Source organism: Dunckerocampus dactyliophorus, chromosome 10 (genome assembly GCF_027744805.1).
Source record: "Dunckerocampus dactyliophorus isolate RoL2022-P2 chromosome 10, RoL_Ddac_1.1, whole genome shotgun sequence".
Taxonomy (NCBI): Eukaryota; Metazoa; Chordata; class Actinopteri; order Syngnathiformes; family Syngnathidae; genus Dunckerocampus; species Dunckerocampus dactyliophorus.
In genome coordinates this window covers 11535371-11556845 of record NC_072828.1, presented here as the reverse complement: position 1 = coordinate 11556845, position 21475 = coordinate 11535371, and the positions used below count along the sequence as shown (strand labels likewise).

Genomic DNA, 21475 nt, shown 5'->3' with positions numbered 1-21475 from the left:
GGATATGTTGCTTCAGGTGGTGCAGATAGCTTCACGGAGGGCATCCACTGTCTGGAACTGATGTCCATTTTGTAAACTTTCCTTGCCATCCATCCCCAAATGTTCTCAATTGGATTTAGATCAGGGGAACACACACCCTTCAATGTCCCATGTTTGGTGCTCTGTCAAATTCCAAACGGGTAATTTTGTGGCATTGAAGGAGATAAGGTCTTTGAAGGTGTTTTTTGTTCATAAAACCCTTCCCTCGCAGATGCTGTCCGATGGTTATTGGACTGTACTCGGCACTATTAACAACCTTCATTTTGGCCGAGGATCGTCCCATGTCTTGATAGACAACCAATCAGATCCTCCAGCTCTTTTTTGGGTCTTCCAGACTTTTTCCATAACCATAACGCTCAAGATCTTTTAAGAAATTGACAATACTGTCTTACTCGGTCCAACCTCAGCAGCAATGGTGCGCTCCAAGAGGCCTTGCTTATGCAGCTCAACAATCCGACCAGTTTCAAAGAGAGAAAGCTTTTTTGCCTTTGCCATCAAGGGATCATGACAGTGTGAATACCTGACAGAAAATTACATTGAATCCACATTTTTTAAAGGGTATGGTCATAAACGTTTGATCAGGTAATAAGCCTATTTCACTTTAATGCTTGTTTGCAAAAAATAGCTCACTAAAACTTTTTTTTTGTCTCACTCCCATTTCTTCTTTTTGCATTTTGAAGCTCTGCTTAAAATCTTCTTAAGATTCAACAGTTCAAAATGTAAATTCTTGCAATTTTTCAACTGGTGTTAAAAGTTTGATTAGGGGTGTTCATTTGCCTTCTCATGTGGACTAATGCTACTGGTGTGGATATTCGCGTGGACATACCTCTCCACTGGGAGATCCCAGCAGTACATCAATGATGAAGTCATTTACTGAGGGCAGGTTATAAAAAGAGGCTGTGGAAAGAAAGCAATCAACACAAAATGTAAACAGGTTTAAGGATAAAATCCTAACAAAAAATGTGACCATGACGAGAATGTTGGTGCTGGTCTTATTTCATCCTTACACAGCTGCTGACAGCGCAACTGCAGACAGGTGACCAGGAGCGACAAAGCCTCCCGGGCAATGATGGCATCTTTTATGGAGACACTCTGCTGTCGCACACATATTCCAGCGTGCAGTGCCGTTGGCGTGGCTTCGCCCTCGCTGCTGGAGCTGCAGTTACTTCCTGCAATCGAACACCAAACATTAGCTCACCTCCTCATCCAGTTAATTAGCAACTACACATTCTAGTTCTGTTTCTGCTGCCACCACACCTTTAGAGTTCTCAGTAAGCATCTCCTACTCACAATGTGCCCTCTCTCACCTGTGCTACTCGTTCGAACTCCCTGCGGCAGAAGTGCACCATGGGTCTCCCTGATTGGCTGTGGGCTGCCAACCAGATCCAGGCGCCCTGCAGCCGCAGCCCAGGTCAGTCGCATGAAACAGGCCACGGTGGAGGTGAAGTCACCAACCTCCATAGTCTGGAGAGATCACAAATGTTGTAGCTGCAGATGATGATGCCGGCGCGTTGCTGTTTTTGTGTTTCCTTACCTGAATAGCCACACGGGCAGCAGGTATGATCTCCTCCACCCTGATGGACGAGCGCTCAGACAGTGACATTTGTCTGTACGAGGACTTCTCCGGAGTCGCGCAGAGCGAGAGCTGGCGCCCACTGCGCCCTGCGTTACGGAACGGGCGGGACGACAGCGCGTCGCCATCACGGATGACATCTTCATCCAGCACTGCGGGCATGCTCTGGCCAACCAAAAGAAACCTGTAGATACGACCAGTTGAGGATGAGAGAGTGTGCCATCCTAGCAACAAGATGATAACACAGAGGTGTGCTGTACCTGGCCAACTGAAGGCAGATGGAGTAGACTCCTTGTCGGGTCTCATAGTCCACCTCTGATGGGATGGAGTCTCTTTGCATCACATTCACCACCAGACTGCCAGCAAGAACAATGACAAACTACTGTTAGGGCTCAAACTAAATCCAGAAATATAGATTAATTGACTGTACCAACTACCTGAGGCCTCCAGCTTTGAGGAAGTTCTCACAGAAGGACTTGCTGCTGGTTTTAGCCATCTCGTCATCAGATGTGGGCATGAGTTTGGAACTCAACACCTAAGACAGAAATATTATTTATCCATCTTGTTTGGTTATACAGTATATCCACTCATTGGGTATACTACATTGACACAATATAATGAAATTAGATGTATCAAAATAATATGGTATTGCAAGATTATGGAACTAGCATTAACATGCAATTTTAAATGCAGAACAGAGTGTGTTAAATGGCAAAATGGAGCATAATCTTAAAAACAGTAATAAATAGTTATGTAGTATTTCAGTGTGAAGACTTTCAATTATGTTGGTATACATCCGACTTGAGTTAAAAAAAAAAAAAAAAAAGACTTCCAGTGACACTCCATTCCACTTTTCTTAAACCTGGATTATGTTCCTGTGTCAAGGTGCCAGCATACGCTCCTCCCCCTCCAAACATCCTTCTGTAGTGTGACGTGCACCTCCCAAAAAAATCAAATCTCACGTCGTGGACTGTAAAGGCAATGATTAGTCAGCTTGTAATTTCCTGTCTGTTTGCAAGTCGTTGAGAGGGCGTACAACTCAACTTCGCAAAAACCTTTGTGTCAATATTTGCAATAAAAGTGACTGTTGTAACATGTTGATAAGTTCCAGCTCCTATAACACTCCCCGTCTCTCTTGAATTGCCATTGTTCACGCGCGACAAAGAAAGTTAACAGGCCATGATTCTCCACTGAGTTGACAGCCCCTCGTGTTTTGACAGAGAATTTCACATCACAAGCTAAACCCAGGTGAAAACCCAGTATTGTAGCAACTTCAATGGAAGGCCCGCCTCACACTTTAAAACACGCTGCTATAGCTTCAATTAAAAAGGTCAAAATTAGTTGGCAATGTGTGAGTATGTGTATGTGTACCTCCAGGTTGTAGAGCACTCGAAAGGTGGACATGCCCGGGGCTGAGGATCTGAACAAAGACTCCAGGATGGAAGTTGCACTGGGCTGGTGCTGCTGCTTGGAGGCCATGGATGGAGAGCGAGAGCCTGTCCCTGGGCCGAGGGTGAACAGTGTCTTCTACAAAAGACAGAAGTACAAAAACAGTGATGAGAGAAGGCAAACGTGCGTCCCTAGACCGCATCTTATGGAGCGTACCTGGTGGCTCCACACGCTGGATTCTTTGGGAACAAAGTTATCGAGAGCGTCCTGCACCTCTGGATCTGTAGGGATGAGTAGGAGCAGCTTTCTCACACGCAGTGTGATCCTGAGAAGACACAAAACATGAAGCTGTAAATCGCGTTATAATAGACACACAATAATAAAGATATTGTTCACTGAATACATCTCTGCCATTGGAGCTCAAAAGTGTTATCTTTGTAAAGGCAAATCTAATCTAATTAGAAAGGTCTAATTAGAATGTGCAGGTGAGTCTTTTCTTTCTTACCTGGATTCGTCCAAGTTGGCCAGCTGGTAAAGCATCTCAAACACATTGCACACCAATGCCATGACCACACCGGGCAGAGACTTCTCCTGATGAAACAATGGTATTAGTACCAACCTATGGTGCCCAAGTAAGTCCCCCTCTAGTTATACCTGCTCCAGGGCATAGGCAGTGTTGAAGACGGCTGAGCTGGAACTGCTGGAGGCGGAGGCAGAAGACTCAGAGCTGCCCGAGGGAGTGCCCGTGCCCGAGCTCTTCACTGTCAGGCTCTGCTCGTCACTAAAGCCCAACTGGGATAGTAGTTTCTGGTCCCGATTCATGGTCAACTAACACGAGGTGAAGGGACAGCGAAGCGGGATTGAATGAGAGAAAAATAAAATAAAAACAGGGATGTTGTTTTACGGTTGTGTTTCCCCCTGCCACTCGGACGGCGCTTTAAGCCAAATGGAGAAGGCAGCGCTGGGAAGAATTTACATTGGCTTCAGGAGAAACACATGACTGGGAGAGGAGTACAATACTTTAATGAGGGAGTGACAGATAAAAATAGTATCTTAAAAAAATAAAAGAAGAACACAGAGCTCCTATCAGTTACAGTAATTGACACATACCACGCTATCATTGGCAAAGATCTGGACATTATCCACTGGACAGCTCAAGTGCTCAGATATCTTCCACCGGATGCTTCCTATCGTCTCATTACTGTGGGTCTGCAAGCACAAAGGACACAGAGAGTGAGAGTGAGAGAGTGAGAGCGAGCGAGAGGCGAGAGATTTCCTCTAGAGATGCTAATCAAAAAACGTGGGTTAAAGAGCACCAACAGTGCGAATACCTCTAAGGTGAACATGTCTTTGGTTGACTCGTATGTGATGTGAAGAGTGACAGGGTGTCCATTGAACGAAGCCCCATGAGGTAGAATAGTGCGAGGAACAGAGTACATATCCTGCAAAGTAAGAGTATTCATTGCTCTTGTACATTGACTGAATGACAACGGAAGAAGAGGTGTGGCCTACCTACCTCAATAGTAATGACATAGCGCTCGGCCAACAGCAGCAGTCTCTCTATTATAACCAGCTTAGTGGATCTAGAGAAGAACACGAGGAAATTTAGTTGATTAAGATCTAAAACTGATCATTCCAGGGCTTTCCCTAAACTTTACCTGGATGGCGATTGTACAGATGTGGCCACCGTCGGCATGGCGGTGGCTGTCAGCATCTTGGTGGCTCTAGTAACAGCGTGCGTCAGAGTCGGCCCACCCAGGGCTGAGCTGGCTGCCTGATAGCAAATGAGAGTGCTTTTTAGCAACAACGAAAAAGAGGCACAATCAGCCGTCAAGAGGAATGCAGTGCACCACTCACCTCGAGTCTTTTGTAACAATCAGCAATGAACTTCTTGTGCAAAGACACCGAATCCTGCGAGGAGGATATGTTGAGGTCAGAGAAACACATACTTAATGCTTGCTATATTCGTCATTAAAAGAGAATTGAGAGAACAAAGACCTTCACCAGGGCTCGACTTTGTTTACAAACTACAATCTAAGCTCTTAACAGATAAAAAGAAACATCATTTCGACTCAAACACACATGAAAGCTGGTAGCGGATACAAGGACATACCGTATAATACAGTATACTGTATACGATATTATGTACGTATACAGTATATATTAGCGGACACATACTGACCTTCTTCATCTTGGGATTGAGATTTGTGTAGCTATATGTGATAATGAGCAGGATTGCTTCATTGGCTATCTCTTCGTCAGGGGTTTCCATGGCGATGCGCCAGATAAAATCCATCCCTGCCAGGTCAAGGCGCTCCACACACTATAACGACAACGTTTAACACATAAGGGATCAGCCTTATTTTTAGCCGTGTTCATTTAAGAAACATGACATGGAGGAAATGTGTGCGTGAAGACAGACCAGCTGAGTTCCTTGGCGTTTCAGTCTATGATCACACAGATTGACGTTCTCAAAGAAGGTCTTAAACAGATTGAAACCTTGAGGGATGCGCATTAGCAACATTAGAAGGTGCATGAAATACTCAAATATCAAGTAGTTTGCCCAGGTCAATAAAAGAGTGTCTAACCGTTCATTGTGATCTCATACGGCTCCAGTTTCAGTATCTTCTCCTTGAAGAGCTGCTGCTGGACGTCACTCTCTAGGTCATGCCGGCCTTTGGTAAACCACTCGAAACACATCTGGAAAAAAAGATGACACAAAATGCACAAGAGTACAAATAGATGGTGAGCAATAAGACATGCATGATGGTCATAGAGGTCCACAAACTATCCCACTGCACATCTTTGGGATTTTTTTTGAAAGTGTCATTGCACTACCTAGTGGGGAAGTTGGAAAACTACAAGCCCCTTAATAATCTGACAAATACAGTCATGGAAAAAATGATTAGACCACCCTTGTTTCTTCAGTTTATTGAGCCATTTTAATGCCTGGTACAACTAAAGGTACATTCGTTTGGACAAATATAGTGATGATAACAAATATAGCTCATAAGAGTTTACTTTAAGAGCCAATATTTTGCAACTTCCATGGTTTTTACATGAATAGCTACAGCATTGTACTGCCAACAAAATTAACTCTTATGAGCTATTTTTGTTGTCATTGTTATATTTGTCTAAACAAATGTACCTTTTAGTTGTATCAGACATTCAAATGAACAAGAAAGTGAAAAAACAAGGGTGGTCTAATAGTTTTTTCCATTACTGTATATATGATACTGTAAATTAATCAAGTTAATTCAGTTTATACTGAAGATCAAGAACTGTAATTAACACACAAAATGTTTTCCTTCAAGAGTTCCCACCAGGAGAGACACAGTCACAGGTTTGCATTTATTTGCTTAGCTGTCTGCATACCTCACGGTCCAATTCACAAACATCCGGGCCAAACACCAGGCACTCCCATATCTCTTTGGCCCTGTTCCAGACCAGGTAGAGGCTGGCCTCCTGGAGGAAGAAAGCTAGGAAGCGCAGGTGGCTGTCCAGATACTGATTATAGATTTAGAAGCAGATGAGATGATTGCATTAACAGTAGATAAGGCTTAAACTGAACCATGACAAAGAAAATCCAACAAACCTCCTGGTAGGTGTATCGTCCATCCACCAGCGTGGAGCCTGACAGACAACAGTTTCCCGCAGCAGTCACAGCCAGACGATGGCAGCAAACAAGAGATCCTGTGATAAGCTTGACAATCTCAAAGTTCTTCTTCAGGTCCTGGATAATGCTCTGAAGGGAAAACATTGTGTGGTGTTTACATGCAAAATACAAATGATATAGCAATATGCATCCTCACACCAAGTTTCTCGGTATTTCTTCTGAGGTTCAGCTCTAAATCAGCTGAAGTACTGCTATGATTCCTCATAAAATTATTCAATCCTTTCAAAAATAATCTCTTGGTCTCTATCTTGGAGTCCTTCATCATTTTTGTCTAGCAATGATGCGATCGAAGTGTGCTGCTGTTTTTTGGAATATACTATGAAAATACTTGTCAAAGATCTTCTACATGACATTAGTGTGCTACTGTTTTTAATGGAAGTACAGCAAAAACCCTAGTCAAAGATCTTCAAAAATCCTAGTCAAAGATTTTCAATATGACAGGAGCGTCAAAAACACCATTCACAGAGCGTCAATGTGACAAGAGTGCTTTTGAACGACCTACTGGAAAAACACTAACTATAGATCCTCCATATGATAGGTGTGCTCTGCTGTTTTAAGAACCTAATGGGAAAAAAATAGTAGTCAAAGATCCTCAAACCCATACGACAGGAGTGCTCTGCTATTTTTAAGCACCTACTGATCAAAAACAAGCTAGTCCAAATTCTGTATGTGACAGGAGTGTACTCCTGTTTTAAGGACCTACTGCAAAAACACCATTCAAAGAGCGTCAATGTGACAAGAGTGCTGTTGTTTTGAATGAAAAAGTGGAAAAGAACTAGCCAATGATCCTCCATATGATAGAAGTGCTCTGCTGTTTCAAGAACCTAACGGAAAAAATAAATACACTGTACTTCAGTCAAAGATCTTCAAACCCATATAACCGGATTGCACTGCTGTTTTAAGGACCTACTGCAAAAACGCTAGTCAAAGCTCCTGCATATGACAGGAGTGCTCTGCTGTTTTTTGGAATCTTCTGCAAAAAATGCTTGTCAAAAATCCTCAATAGGACAGGAGTGCTTTCCTTATTACTTGCTAAAACTAACAGTAACGTGTTACGGTGCCACCTGCTGCTTTGGCACTGTACAGCCTGTGAACGGATGCAAATTGTGTACTATTAATAGTAATTTTTTGTGTTACCTTGTCTTGCTTCTGGTAGGTCTGTTTGATGAAGGAGCGGGTGATCTCGTGCAGCTGACGGAGAGCGGGTACGACCCAAACCGCCTGAGGACTGCTCTGCTGGGAAGCCTGTCGTGTACACGCACGCACATGAAAACACACACAGCCCGGATGGTTAAACAACCGCTGGCAAATAGTGAGCAATGGAGCACTAACTACAAAACACAGGACTGTGATGGTGTTTACCAATAGCTTATTATTACAGATTATGCTTAAGTCACCGTCACAGATGTTGCATTTTTGTAGTAAGGCCAGTGTGAGGAAGACAATCATAGCCAGGAATGCAAACATGATGGAAAATTTATAATGAAAAGTCAAATAAGCTAAATTTGCTGTGTGCAACCTTGACTGTGATGGGCTTCATCTTTGCAAACGTGCAAGCGCTCCCACCAAAAAAGCTCACCACTTATCCGACAGGTAAGTACATCATCCAAACCAGAGATCAACACCGCTGTGTCATCATTAGCAAGTGCCAGAACCAAAACTAAAGGGATAGTTCTGCATTTTTTTGACATGAAGTTGTATGACATCCCCATCAGCAGTGTAGTCCACCAACAGTGGCTTACCCACACACTTGGTCCAGTGAGCCTTGTTTTGGTTTGGCTACTTAAGTAAAAAGTTTGGCTTCTCAAAACAATATGTGTTTGAAAAAGTAATACATTTGCATGACAAAATGCCTCCTCACAAAAGTCAGTCATCGCTCGGCTTTACTTTCTCTGATGTCGTATTAATGTGTGCTATCGGCTGTCCATTGTTGTGTATGTGATGAAGATGACTGTAACACTCGCATCTTCATCCGCTGTGAAACTCATACGTAAAAATGGCTGAAACGCTCGTGGCAATAATAGATCGCTGATAGCGTGCATTAGCTTTACTTTAACAACCGGAACTACATTTATCACCGAAATCTGACCAGAACTGGACTCACGGGACCAAGTGGAGGGCAAGTCACTGTTGATGGACTACACTGCTGATGGGGATGTCATACAACTTTATGTAAAAAAATTCTAACTATCCCTTTAACATACACCTGGTTGACTCCACTCATGTTAAAATCAAGGGTGAAATTATCAACCTGTGACCAATGAAAGTACCCCACCCCCGACCCTCCTCAGTGATTGGTTGGCAGGCGTGAAGCAGAAACAGAGAAGGTTGATGGGATTATGGGGAAATTTTGTCTTTTCTTACTTTGGCAACAGACATAGATTTCCTCTTTCCCCAAGAGCCAGTGAAAAATGAACTTTGACTGTCGTTGCCTTTTGGGTCCTCCTGAGTCTGGACAGCACACATTTCATTTGAGGCAGGGCTTCAACACAAAACCCAACCAACAGTGGACGTCATCGCATCAAAACACGAAGGGCACAATGAACCCTCTTTTTTTTTATTTCTTGTGGTGCAGTGGAACTTCTAGTCAAACAACTTGGAGTTCAGCAAAAAAAAAATGTGCAAAAGCACGCCTCGAAATTCAAATAAAACTTGACAATTCATGAATGTGTCACATCATCAAATTTTGTGGGACTCCAGCTCAGTGAGCATCGAAAGGATTAGCTTTTAAAAAAAAAAAAAAGCCTTTGGCTTTTTGTGTTTTTTGGCGAAGGGTACCAGTGGTAGCAAAGAGGAAAAGTGTGATGATAACCATAGAACCAGCAGATTTTACTGAGAGCCTGGCTGCCTACAAACAATACAATTAATGAAATACTACAAGGCCTTACTAATTGCAGCAATACCTGTAAACGGCCACTTGGTGACAGTATTACTCTGCTTCGATTCAAAGAGTAGTTTTACTTGATTTTAGTTTTATTATACAGTGCGTAACTTATTTTTATATTTGTATGACAGTTAAGAATGTTAATATGTGACTTAAAACATCGCCGGTACAGTTAAGGGTTTTATGATGGCCTTCAACACATTAATTCACTTTACATTATTTCCTATGAGATAATTTGTTATGGAAGTCAACCAGCATCAAGAAATATTTTTACTCAACTTTAGAGGTTCCACTGTAACAAAACAGCACATAAATGTGTTGCCTGGAGGTAACAGCATGTCGGTAAAAGCTGTCGTTGACCAGTAATTGACTGACAACATCATATAACAATGGGATGCTTAATGCTGGTTTATACTTCTGCGTCAAGGCGCCAGCGCACGCTCCTCCCCCTCCAAACCCTCCTGTGTAGCTTGACATGTACCGACAATAAAATCAAACCTTGAGCCGTGGAGAAGTGGACCAAAAGGGCTGTGAATGTTTGGCTTTTAGTACATCATATCCTGTATGTACTGTATACGACTAGTTTAGAGGGCATGTAGCCATCTCTGATTTAAGATCAACATTTGCAAGAAAAGTGACTGTTGTAACAAATTGGTCAGTTACAATGTGCACCTTTCCATCTCCTTTCTTTACCTGCCATTGACAAAAGGACGCAATGAAGCTGAATAGTTAGTAAGTGCCGTAGTTGCTCACAGAGTTGACTCACTGAAAAACACTGCCTCTAGCGTTTCGCCGGAGAACTGCATGACACTTCAAAAGGTTCAGAACTGTGGGGGAAGGGATGGCGTGGCTACGCAGAAGCATAAACCATCATAAACCTTTATTGTTACAATCAATCTTCTGGCAAAGCCATTACAGTATGATTATCTTCGCTTTGACGCAAGGCCAATCTCAATATATTTGAGTAAAAATTTACTTTTGTTTCACATGCTATTAGAATTGTTACACTTTAGCATTTTTGTTGAGTGGCCCGACTCGTTTACACACCACACCATAAACAAACTCCACATGCAGTTAACAAAGACACACTAGCTTCGAATGAAAATGAAATGTTAGCTTTAAACCCATTGAACCTGCTGAACTCTGAGCGACCTTGTCTAGTTTATATCCATAAAAAAACAACACAATCAATGTGTCTACTTGAGGAGCAAATAAAGTCAACAAAGAACACCATGGCTGCCCCACCCACCTTCTTGATGTCCTCGATACATTTTATGATGTAGCTGCGCTTCACGGTCTCCTTGACGGCGTACGCGTCGCTCAGAATCCCCAGGTGCTCCTCCAGAGCCTGCTGAACTAGGCTGGTGGGCAGGGTGGGGAGGTGTGCCAGCTCCCACAGCACCTCCAGGACCTGAACACACACACACACACAATGAGCATGTTTACGTACAGAGTTTGAGGCTATAGATTGAATGAGGCATTCCAAATACAGTTAAACCTTTAGAATTCAAGCAAAATGATGCCTAGGAAGTTGCATAACTCTGTAGTTTAACCACTGTCATGCATGACATCACGTGCGACGCCAGCGCATCACCAGTTCTCAGTTCAGTGAGCATCAAATGAATGACTGCATGTGTTTTGCTTTTTCTTTGGCTTTTTGCAACAGTCATCGGACTCACTTTTAATATTAACAGTGGTTAACTTATTTTTACACAGAATTGAATGTTACGCTACATATAGATATTCATAAAGATTGACAGTTGAACATATTATTTGTATAATAGAACCCATTTAAGTCGCCGCCCCTTGGACTGGCTGACTGACGTTGATACAAGCAGTTGTTTGGTTTAGTTTATTTGAACATGAAGGTTACAATGGAATACATCTCATGAATCATTATCATTATTTCACAGTTCCTCATGTCCAAAAGGAGTAGGAAGAAGCAAATCTTATTTAATCCTACCCCCCATCCAAATCTACATCTTGTACAGTACATGTAGTTCACTTCCTGCATTCCATGTCATGTTTTCTGTGATAGTCAGGATAATACATAATAGATAAGACAGCCCTCCCAAAAAAAAAAAAAAAAAAAAAAATTATATATACACACACACACACACACACACACACACACACACACACACACACACATATATATATATATATATATATATATATATATATATATATATACACACACACACACACACACACACATATACATTAATAATAACAATACTAAATAAATAAATAAATAAATAAATAAATAAATAAAGAACAAAGCTTTTTTTATAAACAAAAAACCCCCAAAAATAACAAACCTGACAGAACAATCAAGACTCTTCTGCCTTGTATTTAGCAAACATCAACTGCTTGTATTGTTTTTTGAATTTGCTCATCTCTGTACATTGTTTGAGTTCTTTACTCAATCCGTTCCATAATTTAATTCCACACACAGAAATGCTATGGGTTTTCAGCGTTGTTCTCGCATATAAATGTTTTAGGTTTAATTTTCCTCTAAGATCATATTTCTCCTCTCTGATAGAGAAATACTTTATTAGGTTTTTGGGTAACGAGTTATTATTAACTTTATACATTATTCTAGCGGTTTGAAAGTGTCGACATAATCAAAACGGAAACCAAAAAAAAAAAAAACACTGCTTACACATTTACCTGTGACTTTTACCAAAGACATACAGAGAATGGGTGATGACAAAGGATTTTAAAACCTCATCGTGATGATATCTTATATACTCTTATCTAACAAAGCTGCTGTGGTAATTTTGTCTGTCTGTCTACAGTGACAATAAAGCTTTCGTACATGCACAAATGTTTCTTCCAGTGGCTGACAATAAAAATAAAAAATGGAATGAGTGAATTTTGTTGCTGTGGTAGAATCCAGTTTAATATGGCAATGTTTGTTTATTCTGATGCTTACTTTGCGCTAAACAGGTGTGCATGCTTTAATGCTGACAGCTAACTAGACAACAGTTATTGTATGTCGCAGTTGTCTTTTCACACTGCTAGCAATGAAGTTAACAATACTACAACACATGTCAAAATAAACTGACCCATTTTTCACACATGACCCTTTTGGGTCTCAAATTTTATGTCGACAAAAGCAGTGGACCATTTATGTCACTGTAGCGGACACTTTTTCCCAGCATGAGTTGGTCAACACATACAGGTTGTCGACATTAACGGGACCGACTAAAAGAGGTTTTATTTTGAATATTTTCTATGGAGACAATTGTTTTCACGGCCGGTCGATCAGCATGCTTAAACAGATTGTCTTTGACTTAAGACAGCGTTTCCGCTACATGTTATGGATCGTGACACAACGCCACGGTAAAGTAAAAGCTGCCACATCTTGGAAATGATATTTTTTAGGGTTGGACATACACTCCTAAACCTGCAGGTATTCTCAAGCTTTTGGAGGGAAGTGTATATGCTATATCAGGCGATCGCAAATGTAGTGTGGGTCGCGTGTCACCCACATCATAAGCCTCACTTTGTAGATGTCATATGACATCAGTCAGCTGACATTAAGGCCCCTCCTGATTTGCTCTTGTACCTCGGCAGTAAAAACCAAAAAAATTGGAGAACAGATGTCAGCAGCCACACACAGATAATGCAACTTCCATCTTTATTATTCCAATTACAGATACACTAACTCAGCAGTAAAATACCTACATCTATAACAAAAGATATCCGTTCATTTGTGGCAGCGAGCTATGCGGGGGAAAAAAAGTCAATTGTTTAAAAAAAAAAAAAAGTAGACTCTCCAAAAAGTAGCCACTAAAGTTACAATTGAATATTTTTATGAAATTTCTTTATTTGCATATGTTGGTATCATCCTTTGGTCCAAATTTTATTGCATAATTGCATGCATGACTGAACACACGTTTTCCGGTGGGGGGAAAAAAAAAAATCCTCCAAAAAATTAAAGGGCATTAATTAATTAAAGAAAAGGTCCCAAACTGCGATGCAAAATGAGAATTTTTGTTCTGCGATACCCAGATTATTCCGACAAGACTGGTGGTTTAATTGTTGGACTGTACATTTTCCACAACACCATCAACGGTGACAATTATCTCCAAATGCTGAAAGAGCATGTTGTTCGTACTCTCAGAGGAATGCCGCGTTTTCGTCTTCAAGGAAATGGTCGGTTGGCACGTACTTGGTGGGCCCAAGATGGTGCTCCACCACACCGGAGGAGAACTGTAACCGCTGACAGAGCTTTTTGGTGACCATGTAATTGCTTTGAACAGCCCAGTGGAATGGCCCCCAAGGTCACCTGATTTGACACAGTTGGACTTTTTTCTGTGAGGCGATCTCAAAGCAAAAATTGCATGTGACACCACCAGATGACCTCGACGACATTGAACAGCGAATCAGAGATGAATTTAACATCCTCCGGAGGGACAGGGGAATGGTGATGCGAGCAGTGCAGGACATGCAGAGGAGAGCGCAACTGTGCAGGCAAAGAAATGCCGGGCATGTTGAGGACGAAGTTGACAAAAACTTACATCCGTTATCCCAGCGCAAATAGCATGAAACAAAGGGTTAATTTGGGTATCGCAGCGTAGAAGAACAAAAATTCTCATTTTGCATCACAGTTTAAGACTTTTGCTCTACATTTTAACTCTTCAATTTTTTAGAGGATTTTTTTTTTTTTGCCCACTGGAAAACGTGTGTTCATTCATGCATGCAATTATGCAATACATTTTGGTATGGACCAAAGGATGATGTCCATACCATCCATCCATTTTCTATACCGCTTCTCCTCTTTAGGGTCGCGGGGGCATGCTGGCCTTTTAATTTCTCATATACAATATCTGTAACGTTTGATACCAAATGCTAACAGGACGTAATACATGAAATATGTGTACTGTATAATGGATGGTAGCTGTTTTCACTGACATACTACTCAGTTTATGTACACAACTATTGAGGAATTATCTTTTTTGCCATATTGATTTGAATTGTGAATTACTGAATGATATCAACTATTTTGATTGAGTATTTAGTATAGTAGTTGCTGGTTTAGTTTACCGGTTAGATGTTATATATGCTATATGCTTTATAGTAAGAGGTACCTGTAGATCATTTTGATTGTGTGCACCCCTGACATACATGTACAATGTACATAAATACTCATATTTATAATTATAGTAAATACATATACAGTATTTTCAATGCTTATAGTAGTAGATCTTTGGGACATGGTCATATTAAAAGTAGCCCACAGGCTGAGTGTGAGCATGCCCGTGCTATGCAGATACATGTACAGCCTATTATTTACATATTGACCACAATTAGTTTGAAATAAAATATCAATACCAAATATCCTAAAAACATTTCACTATGCTTTATTTTGAAAAACGTGCACCGGAATCACCTGTATGCCCTGTTGGCACTTGACAGATAAGAGGAGAAAGGAAAGGTCGAGAGAAAATATTTAAAGTTCATTAATGCATTTGTTGTTCAAGCCTGTGAAAAACAACCCTAATGTTGACATTACTACACACAGTAAATTTAAATTAAAAAAAATAAATAAATTCTGAACAGCGATGCAGCAGCGTCACGACACAGTGGCAGCACTCTGCCTCCCATGCAGTGCACCACCACAGCTTGAAAAAATCCTCAGGGAAACCCTGTAAGCGGTTCCAATGTATTGGGTTAAGATGTAGAACTCACCTTGCCCGTGGTGGTTTCAGAGCGAGCCTCCCTGCCAATCCTACCGATGAGACTGAGCAGTTTCTGCCTGACGCGGTCACTCTCAACCTCCCAGCTCTAAATGACAGTCACACACATTCTTAATAGAAGGACAAGAATGCATTCAGCAACGTGACTCATTCAATGTGTCGACCACCTTCTGTATCAGCACAAACAGGTGGGTGAGCTGATCGAAGTTGAACTTGACGGCGGCAGCAGCGATGATGGTGTGAATGTTTTCGATCACAGTTGACGACTGGCCTGCCTGAAATACAAACATACAAACGACGGGTCAGACATTTGTTCATTTTGCAGGTGAGTAAAACATGACTTAATTCTAACCTGTATCTTCCAGATCTTGGATAGTTCGTCCAGGGAGAGTTTACTTCCAAGCAGCTCAATGATTCCCTTAATTCTCTCACAGTACTGAGCCTGGTCAATGTTACCTGGAAAATATTTAATATAAACCTTTATCTGTCCTATTTTGATGTCCTTCTTGTTAATCAAAGTGTTTCTGAGTGGGTATAAAAGAAATTCACATGGCTACACACACTCACTGGACACTACATTAGGTACACCTGCAGAATTTTTATCTCATTTAGTATCAGCGCTGCATCAAAACATTCTGCCTTTAAAAAGATAATACTGTCAAACATGTAATCATCTAATAATGCGAATCACAGACATTGTAGAACTGCACTTCATCATACTGTAGTTAATAAGGTCATTAAAATGCTTTTTTTAATAAAAAAAAAAACATTTTTATACCATTTCTGATGGAATAATTCCAATTTGCAACATAAAATTGGCCAGTGCATCTAGTAATCTTTGTAAAAATGTAAGTATTGTATAGGATCTCATAAGATGCACATTATGATGTGGCAGGTACATTCATTTTAATCAATTAATGTTCATTCTTGTACTTCTTACCCTCCAGTGCTATTGAGAGGACGGAGTTCTCCACCAGCCAGTCTAGCAGTTTATCTGTGTCTATGGCGTTCTTCACAGTCTTTGCCACGGTACTCTCCTCTATTAACTTTGTCACCTGCAAGGCAAAAAACAGGGTCAAAAGCTGCCAACTAACACAAATGACTCATGCGTGTGTGTGTGTGTGTGTGTGTGTGTGTGTGTGTGCGGGGGGAGGGTGTCCTGGTTGGGGATAAATGTGCTTGTGTGGTGGCTCGCCTCTTTGAGAGAGTTCATCTTGGTGGAGAAATGGGGGGTTTTGAGCATTCGCAGCAGCGTGTCCAGTCGCAGGTCATCCACCACTGTGACCATGTCCCTCTGGAACTTCATGCACAACAGCTTGATGGCCGACAGGAGGTCTGGGATGCTCACCAGTCGCTACGGTTTAGAGACAAAATTACAGAATACAGTAAGCAGCTCTTCTTCTATTCTTTATCCTTTGTTTCAGTGGAGTGGAAAACCCCCTACTGGAAATTCTAGAAGGTCCACTTGAGGTGGTCTTGACATTGAAAACAGACCTTTGTATGCGGCCTCGCCTCTTCATCATCAACAGCAAAAATCACGTTAGGATGCAAAACACTACCTTGTCTTTGAGGTCCTTTTCCTCCAGGTTCTGTACATATGTGATCATCTTATGGATGACTGGATCAAGCATAGGCTAGAACAAAAAAAACAATCCAGACCTTTGTTTATCTTTGTGGAAGGGGAACAGGCACATAGAAACAGCAAATACAGTATCTGTATACCAACATACTATCAGTATGGGTCACATCAACAATACATACAAATGTATTGTTTACCACAATGTATTCCAACGGGTATCCTCCAATTACTTATGATATCATAAACTTTAAATGCTAATTATAGCCTTAATTAGAAGCAGGCAATATTTGGAGAGAGGCAGTTATTTCTGAAATATGAAAACTCATAATACAGGGTGTCCAAAAAAAACGTAAATAATTGTAAACTAGGTGTTTATTATAATAGGTTCAATTTTCAAAGTGTAATACAATTTACAAACATCATTTTATTGTTTTGTCACAGACTGCTCTCAAACTGACGTCCGTTCTGGTCTAGATACTGCTGACAACGCAATTCCCTTGGTATTTGCGTGCATTCATGTTCAATGGCTGCTTTCAATTCAGCGACTGTTGCAACTCTCATAGCATAGACATTGTCTTTTAGGTATCCTCATCAAAAAACAAAAAAAAGGCTAGTGGTGTGAAGTCTGGTGAATGTGGAGGGTATTCAACAAAACCCCTCCATCCAGTCCACCTGTTTGGCAAGATCTTATCAAGGAAGGATGTGATATTGCGATGGTAGTGTGGGCATGCCCCATCTTACTGAAAATAAAACTCCTCATCTTCAGAGTCTTCTCTAATACCTGGCATGACAGACTGTTGCAGCAAGTGTATACATTTTTGGGACACCCTGTATATAACAAGTTAATTTTGTAACTTCAATAACGTTTAAGACTACATGGGAAACTGTAAAGGAAAATGAAGTTCTCTGTGCTCATATGATCATTTACTAACAAGTACTACATATTACACAACACAGCAGCAAGAGAACCAATGTTGTCATGGGGTAAGGCAAAATGCTCAGCCAGCATTGATAGTGCTGATGAGTTCATTGGAAACAACCGTATGCTAAGTGTAACATGCTTGAGTTTCACAAGAACAGCTGAGGAACGCAACCAACATCTGCACATGCAGAGGTAGGTTAAGCTTCTGGATACTGACCACTCATGCATGACACTTCAAGTGCAGCTACTGCCATCTTGTGTGGGGAAAAAACTACATCACGAGGTTGCCTACAGTTAATACTGTAATGTTTTTTGACCCCGCACCCACTATAGACAAATGGTATTATTTGCTTTTGTAGATCATGCACCTGCAGACTATAGGAGACTTGCAGTCATTTACAATATGTACCATTAAAATTCTTCATAAGCTTTCTGGACAACGCTCACCTGGACAAGGCTGGAGTTGAGGTATTCGGCACAAACCCCGAGAGGCTGGACCAGAGCAGAAATACACTGTGGGACAGAAAAGCTGAAATGTGACAAACCTTACTTCATTCAATCACTTTGAAGTCAATCACACTGAAGTCAGTTTTTTGGGGATACCATGTGACAAGAGCAAATTGCTAAATGATCATTTTAAGTTGTAATAAATGTAAAGTATGTCTGTGTTCTACGTCATTAACATCTATGTCAATATTGTGACAATAATTTTAACGTTTTGGTCCTGATTTACATGTTGTGTGGTGATGAGGGATTGAACCACTGTGAGAGTACAGAACGCTCCCAAGCCAGAGGACATTCATGTTTTTAAAACCATTACATTCCCAATGTAAGAGCAAGGGTTCAAACATGTGAATCCGGCTGCCCTGTGTCAATCAATGTTAAATCACATGGGCTTAATGAATGAATAAGTGAATAGTTTCTGTGTTCCAGTCTGACACTGTTCTATGTCGACTTCCAGCCTTGTGCTGCTTCTGCTATTCATTTCTGCACTTGACTTCCTGCAAGACAAATTAATGGGTTGCCCCTGGGAGCCTGAATATGCAGCCCTCCTCCCATTATACTCTATGTTCACCTCTCAATTTCACCGGCTTTCACCATCAAGCATTACAGTTTGTCAGCTGTCAAATAACATTGTCAGCTGACAAACTGTAATGCTTGATGGTGTACAAGACGAGTGCGCTTCCGCTTCTCCTCACCTATTAATATGCTAATGGTCAGATGGAAGGGCTCGGTTCAAACACATTCCTACCCAAAAAAATCAATGGCTTCACACCGCCACGCTTCCGGCCAGGTTCCTACAGAGGAAGCGCCACTACAAGGAGGCCTTAGAGGAGGCAACACAACAGAGCATTTGAAAAATGCCCCAGCAGCAACATGAATCCAACTTTAAGCCCTCTGCAGCTGACAGCCGACAGGGAAGAGGTCTCAAAGTCAACCAGTTTGTTCATTTGCAACAAGGGTTACAGGGGATGGGGGAGTCTTACAGCTATTTCGATCTCCTCTGCGTTGAGCTTCATCTGGATGGCGGTGAATCCTCCCAGCTCTCCAAACTACACAAAAGAAGCACAGAAGATAAGGTCAAGTCAACAAACATGTTCCTCACCCCAGTTTCAAAAGAATCTGTATTCATGCCAAAGGTGTTTTTAAAAAAAAGTTCATAGAGAAATGCATAGAAAAGCACATGCCAAAGCAACAGACGGTGCAATAAATCTAAACTGCAAGGTCACTATAGCCAAAAGGAAGTCTGAAAAAGGTTATAGTTATTATATATAATCATAATTATTATAATATTATTATTAATACTAATCTGCCAACAAGGCAGATTGTACAGTATGTGAACACAAGGTGGAACCCCCCTCCAAAAAAAATCCATGTTTTCAACTATAACTGCATTCATATGGATATGGCACTTGGGAGTGTATGTAGGAATGTGGCTGATATAACTTACTTGATTCACTAAATCCACTAGCCAACCGTGGGGCTCCTGAAACAGATATTTGTGCATTCAGTGGATTTATTTCACAGTCACACACACACACACACATACTGTACACACACACACACACACACTGTACATACACACAGCTGTTGTATGTCAATCTCACATCCATCCCCTGCCCCTCAGTTATACAACATGCTGAACTCGGTGACCTACATTTCAACAATTAATTATAATAAACAAAAGTTAATAAAGAATCATGTGTGTAGCTGCAGCTGTTTCATCTTTACTCATCGGTGTGTCAATGTCATTTTACATTAAAAGGCATTCATCACCCCTGCAGAATAACACAGACAAAAATACAGTAAATATCTAACTGCCCCTGAAAGGCTTTTTAAAATTCAGTTTGCTTAAATGCACATATGCTAAATAAATCAAGATTTTCTGTAAGGTTGTTGCAGAACAAATCTGTCGGGTGCAATAGAATTTGTGTTCAGAGCAATAAAGTACTTATCCTACCAAACAATCACTTTAGAATATGTATATTTATAATAATTTTTGAGTTCAACTTACTTTCTGATAGGTGTTACTTGGAGACACAGCAAACATGTTGGCTTCATCTCCAAAAACTTCAGCCCAGTTCCTCTGACACGCCTTCATTCGGTTCTTAAAATGGTACTCGTTGTCGGGGTTGAAGGCCTGGACCCAACATAAAGTAAAAAAAAATAAAATAAAAAATCCAAGTTTTGTTAGTTGCAGATAATGCAGTCAACACCCAGGTTTAAAAGTCTACAGTTTACAAAAGAACTGGAAAGGCACACCATCGTCAAGACCCCCATTAGGTTGACAGGAACAGGGTCCTGCTTGACCCGCTCTGCCACCAGCTCCACCAGCAACATCAGCATGTTGTAGATGCCCTCGTGAATCTCCGTGCCCCATTTGTGCACGGCACTGCTGGTCAACAACTGGATAGAAGGACAATCAGGTTTTAATTGTTACAGTAATTAATGAGGTGGAAAGCTGACTGCATACCTTTTTAAAGGCCTCTGGCATACAGCGGTCCACAAACCTCTTACAGTTCTCGTCTGCGTCGGCAAGGCCTGGCGGAAAGGACAAAGTGGTCAGAAAATAGTCAAAAATCAACTGAACACATCATGGCTCTCACACAACACAGGCCAATAAAACCCCCGTTTTCACACTTATTCTATGTTTACATTGTAAAGTGTCTGAAAACATGTTTGATGGATGACAGAGAATTTTCACTATGGCATTACGATGGAATTACAATGTGGCATTAGGAATGGAATGACAAAGCGCTATAAATTATGTGGACACAAATAGGGATGTCCCAATCCGATATGCCAATATAAGGGGAAAAAAACAAATAACACAATATTAAATTATATCAGCTTGCATCGCAAATCTCAGATATTGGCATTCCGATACAGGCAGTCAATTCCAGATTCCACCCCAGAACATCTATCCAGGAACGTCCAGATAGAGCTCATGTGATAACAACAACAACAGTGTTTGCTAGCGTGCTAACAAAGTAGCAAGTAGCAGGAGTGATGTCAGCCATGTAGCAGTAAAAATATTGCAGCTGAGTGCAAAACCTATTATGAACAAGCCACTCGTAGTGGCACAGAACTGGGGAAGTTTGATACGACCAACTTCATTGCGCACATGAAGCGGCATCACACGGGAAACTCCCAAAAAGCCATTATCTTTAACAGAAAAGAGCAAGCCCCTGTCAGTGGTGAGTA

General features: G+C 41.2%; 1 protein-coding gene across 2 annotated transcripts in view; it reads right to left on the bottom strand.

The window, feature by feature from the left end:
- usp24 (ubiquitin specific peptidase 24) overlaps positions 1–21475 on the bottom strand; it is a 54565-nt gene that overhangs the window by 18872 nt on the left and 14218 nt on the right. Inside the window, exons 3-37 of one of the 2 annotated variants that reach the window (XM_054789605.1) lie at positions 20745–20812; positions 20534–20677; positions 20286–20411; positions 19722–19757; positions 19258–19323; positions 18218–18283; positions 16829–16903; positions 16465–16623; positions 16210–16324; positions 15622–15725; positions 15437–15544; positions 15262–15357; positions 10811–10972; positions 9042–9128; positions 7815–7922; positions 6597–6746; positions 6377–6508; positions 5590–5701; positions 5424–5500; positions 5184–5324; positions 4859–4912; positions 4660–4775; positions 4518–4584; positions 4333–4443; positions 4112–4210; positions 3656–3829; positions 3507–3592; positions 3218–3326; positions 2984–3139; positions 2050–2147; positions 1873–1968; positions 1574–1796; positions 1347–1503; positions 1047–1208; positions 866–936 (exon numbers count right to left, since the gene is read on the bottom strand). In XM_054789605.1, the coding sequence (XP_054645580.1) occupies positions 866–936; positions 1047–1208; positions 1347–1503; positions 1574–1796; positions 1873–1968; positions 2050–2147; positions 2984–3139; positions 3218–3326; positions 3507–3592; positions 3656–3829; positions 4112–4210; positions 4333–4443; positions 4518–4584; positions 4660–4775; positions 4859–4912; positions 5184–5324; positions 5424–5500; positions 5590–5701; positions 6377–6508; positions 6597–6746; positions 7815–7922; positions 9042–9128; positions 10811–10972; positions 15262–15357; positions 15437–15544; positions 15622–15725; positions 16210–16324; positions 16465–16623; positions 16829–16903; positions 18218–18283; positions 19258–19323; positions 19722–19757; positions 20286–20411; positions 20534–20677; positions 20745–20812 (3911 nt within the window). The remainder of the gene's footprint in view (positions 1–865; positions 937–1046; positions 1209–1346; positions 1504–1573; positions 1797–1872; positions 1969–2049; positions 2148–2983; positions 3140–3217; positions 3327–3506; positions 3593–3655; positions 3830–4111; positions 4211–4332; positions 4444–4517; positions 4585–4659; positions 4776–4858; positions 4913–5183; positions 5325–5423; positions 5501–5589; positions 5702–6376; positions 6509–6596; positions 6747–7814; positions 7923–9041; positions 9129–10810; positions 10973–15261; positions 15358–15436; positions 15545–15621; positions 15726–16209; positions 16325–16464; positions 16624–16828; positions 16904–18217; positions 18284–19257; positions 19324–19721; positions 19758–20285; positions 20412–20533; positions 20678–20744; positions 20813–21475) is intronic. The other variant, XM_054789606.1, reaches the window with a different exon arrangement.